Source organism: Dromaius novaehollandiae, chromosome 6, assembly GCF_036370855.1.
Source record: "Dromaius novaehollandiae isolate bDroNov1 chromosome 6, bDroNov1.hap1, whole genome shotgun sequence".
NCBI lineage: Eukaryota > Metazoa > Chordata > Aves > Casuariiformes > Dromaiidae > Dromaius > Dromaius novaehollandiae.
The window spans coordinates 33,232,389-33,242,550 of NC_088103.1; the positions used below are offsets into that span (position 1 = coordinate 33,232,389).

General features: G+C 56.7%; 1 protein-coding gene across 2 annotated transcripts; it reads right to left on the minus strand.

Annotated features, from left to right (window-relative positions):
• Window positions 1-1,172: 1,172 nt before the first annotated feature.
• Window positions 1,173-9,811, minus strand: TLX1 (T cell leukemia homeobox 1). Of its 2 annotated transcripts, none has more exons than XM_026102855.2 (3): window positions 9,273-9,811; window positions 7,288-7,525; window positions 1,173-3,754 (listed from the first exon to the last, which is right to left on the minus strand). In XM_026102855.2, the coding sequence occupies exons 1-3, from the start codon at window positions 9,745-9,747 to the stop codon at window positions 3,532-3,534; spliced, it is 936 nt and encodes a 311-aa protein (XP_025958640.1). In that variant the 5' UTR covers window positions 9,748-9,811; the 3' UTR covers window positions 1,173-3,531. The 2 variants fall into 2 exon arrangements, with proteins under 2 accessions (XP_025958640.1, XP_025958641.1); XM_026102856.2 differs by having other exon boundaries at window positions 7,288-7,489; window positions 9,273-9,810.
• Window positions 9,812-10,162: the final 351 nt, after the last annotated feature.

Consider the following 10,162-nt stretch of genomic DNA (forward strand, 5'->3'; position numbering starts at 1 on the left):
TGCTGCTCTTGGTCACCCACGGCACTGCCGGCAGTATTCGTGTGTGTGACCATTACGTGCTCTCCTAGGTGCCTATATATCTGCGTATATCACGGCAGGCTTTCCCCTGCCGCTCTACCTCGCTTTGTATTTCCCCTATACAGGCACACAAACAGTGGGAAAAACTGTTTGTGCTAACTCTCGTTTCGCATTGGGGATTTGCTATGTTTCAGGATGAATGGAAGGGGGAAATGACTTTCAAAGCTTCTTAATGCAGCTTTATTCCTGTTCCCAAATAGGTATAATGTGAAAAATTAAATCAGCCTTCAACATGGTATGGATGCCCCCAGGATATGTCTGAGGTGATGTCAGTCTACAAAACATATAATTATATCTCATCATTTCATGTCATTGCTTATTGATTTAATTCCACCATATTTCAGACAGTTTTTATTTTCTAGGTATAGATCACCATATTAATAACTGGAAGCATGAATGCAGATATGAAAAAAACTCCTGTCACCAAACCAATTTTAAGAATGAATCCAGGAGAAATGTTTTAACAGAAATCCCTTCCAAAAGCAACTGTTCCAGGAACAAGAAAGACCAGACAACTATTTTTCTGGTTCCAGTATTACATATATTGTCATTTCATATCAAGACTTCTTTTTTTTGTCTTTTTTTTGAACAGGAAAGATTGATATGAAAAGGAGGAAGTCAACAGTTTCTAGAACAAGGTATAGCTAAATATTGTATCTAGACACATACCCTTGAATGTGCATTATCATACATTCAACTTTGCTGGGAAACATTTTGGAATATGAAATGAATAATGTGGATATTATAAAATGGCTGTCTTGGAATTAAATTTTAAGATATTGATGTGTCATAATAATAAAATAGAGAACACTTGTAATATCAACAGTGAGCACCGTGATCATTTTTCTTATTTTGCGGCTGGCACTTTTCCTATGCGGAAACCTTGAAAAGAAAAAATGTACACTCCAACAAACCATAAACCAGTAAGGATCTGTACACGGCAATGCCTCCTGAAGGATTAAGCCCTAAGCACAGCATTATCTTTCTAGCCAAAGTTGGACACACATTAAATAATTAGCTGAATCAGCTCCTAAAAACCTGTCTATGGTATAAAACAGAATTCAAACAAAAGACATTCATCAAATTTATCTTGGAAAAAAATGCAAGCAATGGTATTTTAGGTTGTTTTTTTTTTTTTTTATGAGTAATCAGGTATCTTTGAAGACTATCTCCTAACCTGTGTTTGCTGCAATTTACTTATTTTTCTGTGCTTTCCTTTTTTTGGCTTCTTGTCTCTCCTTCTCTGCAGACACCTGTGCTTGCCTGTACGTTATACTGCAAGATGGGAAAATCCCAGACTAACACAAATTTTCAGCCCAATCCTGAATTGCATCGGGAAAAAAATATGCTACTCATACTTGCACTTAACAAACTCTCCAGCGGCGCCGCAGAGTCGCCCAGAGGAGCGAGCGCGAGCTGCCCTTGGACGCTGGCTCCAGCTGCCCCGGCGAACCAGGCTGTTTTACAGGGTTTATCCTCAGGCCCAGCGGCTCCCTCCCTGCAAGCGCCGCACGCCTTCCTGGCGTTTTCCTCCTCAAACAGCCTTTAGCCAGTGATTGTCAGTGCTCGAAGGAAATCCCAGCCTGAAGTCAGCACAGCTTCCCTGGTCACAAACCCGGAGTCTCCCTGAGGAAGCTGGTGGGAGTCTTCCTCGATTTGATTTTCCCCTGACAATGGCTTCTCCAGCTCGGGAAGACGATGCAGAATAAGGCTGAGCACGAACCGTGCCCCTAGAATAAATCCCTACGAGGCTGTCTCTAAAACGTACAATTGCCGATTTCTTTATAAAAAAGCTTTCTCTATGAAATTTCAGACACTAACACCCCCAGACGCCCCCAGCCCAGGCAAGCGCCCAGGGTCTCATTCAGGAAATTATTCAACATGTGTTTAACGCTATGGCCCTCAGCAGCTCCCTCCACACTGAGCAAGCCCCACAGACACGCTGAGATTAAAGCAGATGCTAAAAGCACTGCTCGGTTGAAGCCCAAAAACGTTTACAGGATCAGGGATTAAAATACATCAAATTATCTCTAGAGCTTCCAAAGCCAAAGTGGACTCCAGCAAGACCAAATGGAAATGCTAACTCTATTTTCATTTTCAGCAAACAGTGAAAGCTTCAGTATTAAGAGTCCTGATATGCTGTCTCCTCTCCAGGAACTAATAGACAGGAAGAGCAAGAAATTAAATGATTTATTCAGTACCCTGGAGATTTTTTTTTTATTTTCTTCTTCATTTCCACATAAATTACACAAGCACTTTATAAAATGAATACACATAAAACACCTTATAAGTGCATAACTTAAAAAAACAAACAGAAGAATGCCTTTAAAAATCTCACTGAAAATAGGTTTTCTGATTGCTTGTTTGTACCAGCTGCTTAAATTGGCAGTGCTGTTTTAGATTATAAGTAACTGAAAAATATATACTGTATATATATATATATTTATATATTCCTGTCATTTGCTATAAGAAGTGCTTTGTTTAATTGTGTCTCATCACTCAGTACGGTTAAAGAAATGACTAAGTTAAAACAGTTGAAAGTGAAACAGATTTTCGCCATCACAAACTGCCTTATAAAGGAAAACAGGTAAAATAAAACATTGGACAACATTTTGCAAATGAGATGGAAATAATCCACTGAAAGAAACTGCATTACCCCTGCAAACTGCCACCAAGGTCTTCTCGTTATTAAAATATAAGCTGATCGGCACAGAGTCTGTGGCAGCCAGGGACAGTTTGGGCTCTTCATACAATTGAGATATCATATTTACCGTCCTCAGGGGTCTGTCACTTCCTTCTCTTAATCCCCCCTCGCAAGAAAAAATTAATGAAAAAGGGGAGGAGACATCACTAGGTGAGATCCGGCGGGTCCACATCTGTCGCAAGCAGAAATTGCTGCTGGGAGAAGAAAAGCCAGGCTGCTCCCTCCATTTGTTGCGTCCCCAACCGCCCCCGGCGCGAGCGGCCTGGGCTGATGCCGAGGAGCCTTGTCGCAGAAACGTGCTATCCAGCCAGCTGCCTTCTTTTGTTTCGAACCATCAGCCTAACGCATTTATATATATATATACACACACACGTATACGTATGTGCGTATATATATATGCATATATATGTGTGTGTGTTTTTTCTCTCTCTATATATATACACGGATGAAGCCAGGCTGTGCGCCGTCACCAGCAGGACTCAAAGGAAGTTTTCCCCGCAGCCGTCGGGGCTCGGCTTTGTCTGGCAGCGCGTGAGGAAGTTCACGGCCGGCACTGGAGACTTTCGAAAGAACAAAGAGGCTGGGGGGAGGCGAGACGCCGCCACGGCATGGGCAGTCCCACGCACCGGGCGAGCTCGCTGGGCGCTTCTCCCTTGCTTCCCAGCGGAGGAGCTCCCTGGCCACCGCGCTGTCCGTGGGGACGGTCCCCCGGCAGGAGGTGGGCGCACGCCGCCAGGTCGGGGCGAGCCTCATTCGCAGGCGGAGGCGACGGTGGTGACGCTGGTGATCTTGGTGGAGTCGTCGGACCAGGGCTGGAGGTTCTGGAGGGCGAAGAGGGAGGAGTTGTGGACGCAGATGGGGTCCGCTTGGATGGGCTGGTTGATGGTTTTTTGGAAGGCCTCCTGCTGCAGCTGCATGAGGATGCGGTTCGCTTGCTGCCGCTCTGCCTCCCTCTCCTCCGCCGTCTGCCTCCTAGGAGGAAAGGGAAGATTTTAGGAGGACCTGGGCTGGGGGAGCAGAGCAGGGGCATCTCCGGAGAGAAAGGGCCGCGGGCTGGGGGCTCAGACATGGCCCCGCATCTCCATGTGATGGGCAGCACAACTGCGGCAAGGCCTGTAAACGGGGAGCTGTGGCCGTCTTCCCGGCCGCTGCAAAAACGCCTCCGATCTTAACAAGCAAGGGGAGCAGAGGGAGAAGCAATGTGCTGGAGGTCACAACCCGAGCCGGTGGTAGAGCTGGGAACGGACCCACAGCTCCGGTTATTTTTCCGCCTGCGGGATAAAGCCAAGCAGAGCCCAGAACACACGAGGGTGCAAGACGGCGTCACCCTGGCCCTACGGGCAGGGGCCTTGCCGTGGGGTCCCCTCGCCCTGCACTCAGGACAGCGATCTCTTCCCCTGGACTACAGCAGCCAGCTGAGGAGAGCCCGGATGAAGATGACAACATGTCCACGGCAGGCAGCACACAAATCACAGGCTCAAACCACAAGCAAAACGTAGGCTAGGTGCTAGAATCTAATTTTTAGCAGTGAGTACAATCAAGGAGCAGAAGAAACTGGTCAGAGCAGGGGTGGAAATTTTTAAGAGCAGGTTGGACATGCGTCTGGCTGGAACGACACGGGCAGAGATGATCCTGCCAAGGGGGGATTAGGGGGCCTCCAAAGGTCCCTTCCAGCTCTGCTACAGTCCAGCCTCTGGGTTTTCTGGGAAGGAAGGATGGGATAGAAAGGACCTGAACATGCTTAAATCCACAATGGAAATCCCAATCCCCTCATTGCTGGGCTGGTGGCTCTTTCTGGAGGCTGCAGTCACCTCTGCTTTTACTGGTGAACATGGCCAGGTGCCTCCAGTGACACTGCTGGGAAAGCCCAGGGGCAGCAGGCAGCACCGGTCCCAGGACAACCCCCCCCGCACCCCCCTTCGCTCACCCCCCCAGGCCTGGCAGACGCTCTCCAGGCAGCTCCACGGAGCAGTGACAGGGGAAAACAGCAGGTTTTTAATTTAGTGGCTCAGGGGGACGTGAGCCGTCTCATCTTCTTTGGCTGCAGGGATGTGAAGTGGCAGCTCCGAGCTTGGTGGTGACATCTCCGAGCACGGGGCTGGGGCAGGGGGGCCCTCGGGGATCCCCCCCTCGGGGATCGGGGAGGCCTGTGCGCGGCTATTAGGCGGCCGGCCTCCGGGGAGCGCGGGGCTCCAGGCTCGCAGCCGGGGCTCCCATTGGGAAGCAGGTAGCTCCGGGCTCAGTCCCCTCTCTAATCACTGTGTCAACATCTTCCGTCAGGCATCCCAGGGAGAGGGGGCTCCAAGCAGCCCGCAGCAGCTCCAGCTCTGCCACCATGAATATTCAATGACTCCTGGCACAATGGCAAGATGCTCCCGGGGGGAAGCAGGGAGCCCCGCAGCTGGGGCAGCTGGGGGGACCCGGTGGCCGCGGGACACTGCGCGGGGCTGACAGCCTGCTCGGCCAGAGGAATAAACTAGACCATGATGCCCATGTCGCGTGCGAGCACCCAGCTCGCTGGTAGAAGGGAGCAGAGATGAGCTCGGTGCTGGTGGGAGGCTCACACAGCTCCTCCGCTCCAACAGAGAGGCCTGGGCAAGGAGACTCCAGGCAGAGGCAAGACTCCCCCCTGCTCCAAGCCTGCATTTATTTAAGCATTTAAATCCATCTAAGGACTTAAAGCAACTCTCTTTTAGTTATTCCTTGTTGTCTCTCTCAGACTCCCACACACACACTCTGCTTCCGTGAGCCGTTCTTTCCAGCACCCGATTCCCCAGGCACCGCATGGAGCCCAATTACCCCAAATCAAGGGTCTGGATCGGCTGAGCAGGGAGTATTAGCAGCCAGGAGTGCCCATGCTCACCATCGCAATGTCCAGGGATGCAAACACCGCGAACAGCAGAACTTGCAAGTTTGTGACCCTCTGGCTCATGCCTGTGTGGATTCTCCCATGTCTAATACTATGGCTGAGGTCAAGCAGCAGCCTTTCCCTTACAGAGGAACCAGTCATTTACTTCTCTTTACCCAGCTATTTTTGTGAAATGTCTAAATAAGTTTGCATCCTCTGCTCCTCTGCCAAGGGGGCTGAACTTGGCCAACAGACTCAAAGACTACTGACAGACAAGAGGGAGATCCAGCCAAGCTGCATTCGCCTCACTTCCTTAGGAAACCAGGTTAGAAGACATCGCTGACCCCACTTTGCAGGCCATGGCAGGACCGTTCCTCCTCCTCCTCCAGGATTTTGCTCCTGGCTAGCAGAAATCACTCCAGCCAGAGACTTCCTGGCACTGGGGGAGCTGCTGCTTGATGGGGTCCCTAGGAAAGGGCCCACTGGGGGGGACTCACCCACTCCCTTGCTTTCAGAGCTCCTCTTCCTCTTCCCCCACTTCTCTCCAACTCCAGCTCCCCCAGGCAATCACAGTCCCATGCAGCCCTTGGGGGGAGACCCCGAGGAAGCCCTTTTCCCCCTCCTTGAAGAAGCTGCAGAAACAGCCAGGAGTGAAGCCTTAACCTCCAGGTAACCTGCAAAACATCCAGGCTCGGTTTGTATTTCCTACTGAGGGATTCACCCCTTCGTCCGCTGGGCGACCAGCACGGGTGGTCCAGAAGCATGGCCATGGCCCCTCCTTTTCCTGCCCAATTGGAAACCCTTGGTTTGGCCATGAGCACCCCATCGAGCTCCCCCCGAGAAAAAGCAGAAGGTGCCTCTCACAACTGGCAGCCCGTGCCGAGCCATCCAGCACTCAGCACCCTCCTCTGACCCACTGAGGAAGCTGCCCCTCACCCTGGTCTCCCTCCACAGCCTGCCTGTCCATGGGGCAGGACAAGGGATGCTCCCAGTGCTGGGGGTGCCCCTTTGGGGATGCCCCATGGAGCTGCACTCGGCGGGGGGAGGTGGGCACAGCGACAGAGCACGGGAACCTCCGTGTGAGCCTGGCCTCCTCTTCCTCCCCTGCCTGCCTTTATCCTCATGTCCAGGAGGAGAAAAAAGCATTTTTGCAAGAAGGAGAAATAAACCCCGCAGGGACGAAAAGCAGTGCATTATGCAGAGCCTAATGCTCCAGTATAGTGCAGGATCTGGCCCAGACCACCTCTCCCCCTGCTCCCTGGCCCCCTCTGGCACTGGCGAGTCCTGTGGCCACACACTGCTGCCCAGGATGGCCCCGGCCCCGGGACAGCTCCAGCCAGTCCTGCTGCCTCTAAGCTCACAGAGCGCCGGCCCCGCAGCACGACTCTACCGGGCTGTCGCTGCGGTGCCCCCCGCACCGCTCCAGGCCAGGGCCGTGCGCCTACAGCAGCCCCCCCCAGGCGCAGCCCCCGCCACCCACTGCCCCACAGGGGAGGCGCGGGGGCCGCTGCACCCCCGGGCACTTGGGGCCCCTGGCCGCACACACCTCCCACACCTCTTGCACGGCACACTGCGTGCACACACATGCAGGCACACACACGCAGGCACATGCTCACACAACACCCCAAGCCCCCTGCTCCGGCCCCCCACCCCTCACCTCCACTTGGTGCGCCGGTTCTGGAACCAGGTCTTCACCTGGGCGTCCGTCATCTTGAGGGCCTTGGCCAGGGCGGCGCGCTCGGCCGAGGCCAGGTACTTCTGCCGGTGGAAGCGCTTCTCCAGCTCGCAGATCTGCAGGCGGGTGAAGGACGTGCGCGGCTTCTTCTTCTTGGGGGGCGTGCGGTTCTGGTAGGGGTGACCTATACGGCGTGTTACAGTGAAGGGTGAGAGGGCCACTGGGGGGGACACGGGAGGGGGGATGAGAGGCAAAGAAGCAAGCAGCAACACATCAGCAGAGGGGTCCGGCTCCCGGGGCGCTGGGCTGGGGACGCCTCCCGCTGCAGAGCCGCCGCTTCCCCCCGCGGAAACCCGCGCAGCCCCCGCGAGGGGCCGCGGCGGAGCCGGGCGCGGGCGGTCCTGGCTCGGGGGTCCCGGCGGCCTCCCCCTGCCCCCTTCCCGGGCTGCCCCCGGGGCAAGCGGCAGCGCCGGGCCCGCACGGACCGCCCGGGCCCCGGGGACGGGCGCCCCGAGCAGGCCGGCGTCCCGCCGGGCTTTGCGGCGCCCGGGAGGCAGCTCGCACCGGCTTTGCACCGGGAGAAAGGGGCTGGGGAGGGCCGCAGCCGGAGTCGGGCCCTGCCAACGCCCGGAAAAATAAGAGGCCTCAAGCAAGAGAGATTTCAAGGCGCTTTGGTAAAGAAACGAAAAAGCAAAGAGGAAGCGCGGCAGAGCAGGGAGCTTCGGGCGGGCGCGGGGGAAGATGGTGCCCGTGGCAAGTCCGCAGCCTTCTCGGTCCCTTCCCGGGACACCGCTAAAATATCGTTGCGGGCCCCTGCGGCGCGGCGCGCCACCGCCGCCGCCCTGATCCCGTCCGGCAGCGCCGGGCCGGTCCCGACGCCTCCCGGGCCTGCTCGCCCGCAGCGCCCGAGCCGAGCCACCTCCGGGCTTTTTGCAAGCGAGAATCGTTTTAATTTTCTTTTTGGCGTGGCGATAGTCGCCGCCGTTCTCGGCCCAAACGTTTCCAGCGTGGGAAATAACTTCCCGGGCTGCAAACAAGACTTGGGGTTTGATTTGCTTTTTTCCCCCCTTTTCCCAGGGAAAAAAAAATCGGTGAAACTCCCTGTATTTCTTTGCGCTTCTGGGCCGAGGAGGTACTCTGAAAAAAATAAGGCCGATGCCTTTCTGGGAAACGACCCATTTTTACGCCCTCGGTCGCTATCTGAGCCAAGTGCGATCGGATCGAAATCAAACGTGAACTTGCAAAAATCGGCCGCGGCTTTCCGCGCCGAGAAGAGGAGCCGATCCGGGCGCTGCCGGCCCAGGGGGCTGGTTTCTCCCTGTCACGATTTCGTTGCATTTTTAACCTCCCCGTTTGAGCTTTTGCTTTGTTAGCGCCAAGAGACAAACCGAGATGCACCTGGAAAAGGCGGCGGGTCCGGCCAGCGGCGCCAGCCTGAGCCGGGTTCGGGGCTGCCTTGAAGGCACTGGGGCCGCAAAAAGTCCGTTTTGGCGGGGGAAAAACGGAGCTGAAACCGGCAGCGGGGGAACCGGGGGCAAGAACACGCACGGGAAAAACAGCCGTAAAAGCGCCCGGAGACGGGCCGGCCGCTCCCGGGGGCTGCCGGATCGGGCTGCGCCTCAAAACATCCCTATATTTCGGGCAAACTTTGCGGCGGGTTTTGCTCGGAGGGAGAGCGGGCGGGCCGTGCCCGGCAGCGGGCCGGAGCCGTGCGAGTTTTCCGCCCCGTTTTCTCCGTGCCCGCCTTGAGCCGGCCGCATCCAGCTGCCGCCGCGGGGAAAGAAAACAACGATAATAAAAAAATAAATAAATTGCATGCAGCGGCGACTGGATGCGCCCGACTTGCTTCGTTTTCTTGCTTCTAGCCTCCTCCGGGCCGCGCTTGCGGAGAGACCCGGGGCGGGCGGCAGGCGCCGGCGGGGAGAAGGGGAGCGGGCAGGGACGGGGGTCCCGGCGCCCCGACTCACCTGTGAACCTGTCTTTCGTGTAGCGCCTGTTGCTCTCCATCCAGGGGAAGGTGAGCCCCGTGAGACTGTTCATGCCGTTCACGGCCGGCACGGCGGCGGCGGCGGCCAGGGGCTGGTGCACGCCGCCGGCCACGGGCCGGTGGGCCGGGACGCGGATCACACCGCCGGCCGAGCCCAGGGTGTTGCCGCTCATGCTGACCGCCATGTTCACGTTGTAGGAGCCCGGCAGGGCGCCCATGCTGCAGGAGGTGCCGCTATAGGCGCCGGCCGCGCCGCCGCTCGCCCCGTAGCTGCCGCTCACGGTGTTGTAGGCGCTGCCCACGATGCAGCCCAGGCCGTACTCGGCCGAGTCCTGCAGCCGCGGGTGCGACACCATGCAGCTGCCCGGCTCCGACGTGTTGAGGATCTGGTCGATGCCGAAGCTGATGGGCTCGGCCTGGCCTTGGTGCAGGTGGTGAGCCCCTATGTGATCCATGCTGCGCCGAGGCGACCCCACCGGGCGCCGGCCGCGCTCGAGCGAGACGGCGCCGAGCCGCGCAGCGCCCAGGCGCAGCGGCTAAGCCCTCAGCGACGGGGCACGGCCGGGGCAGCCGAGCCGCACGCCCCGCCGCCGCGGCATAACCCGCACGCCGAGGCGCGGCGCCCCCAGCCCCGCACGGCCGGGGCGCAGGCGAGCCGGGAGCGGCGCGGAGCGGCGCGGAGCGCAGCGCGGCCGCGGCCGTGTGTGAGTGCGAGCGCCCCGCCGGCCCGTTTGCCCATCAATCACGCTGCCCGCGGCCTGCTTCTCCCAGGCCCTCACTCTCCATTGGCTGGATGCGGGAAGGAGCCGCGTGAATGACAGCGCGGAGACACGCGCGGAAAAAAACCCAGGAGTTTCTGCCCCCCCCTCC

Coding starts and splice junctions, on each gene's coding strand:
- TLX1 (XM_026102855.2), bottom strand. CDS start 9,747: ATGGATCACATAGGGGCTCACCACCTGCACCAAGGCCAGGCCGAGCCC. Junction 7,526..9,272: donor CACGAAAGACAGGTTCACAG/GTGAGTCGGGGC, acceptor TGTCCCCCCCAG/TGGCCCTCTCACCCTTCACT. Junction 3,755..7,287: donor AACCGGCGCACCAAGTGGAG/GTGAGGGGTGGG, acceptor CTTTCCTCCTAG/GAGGCAGACGGCGGAGGAGA.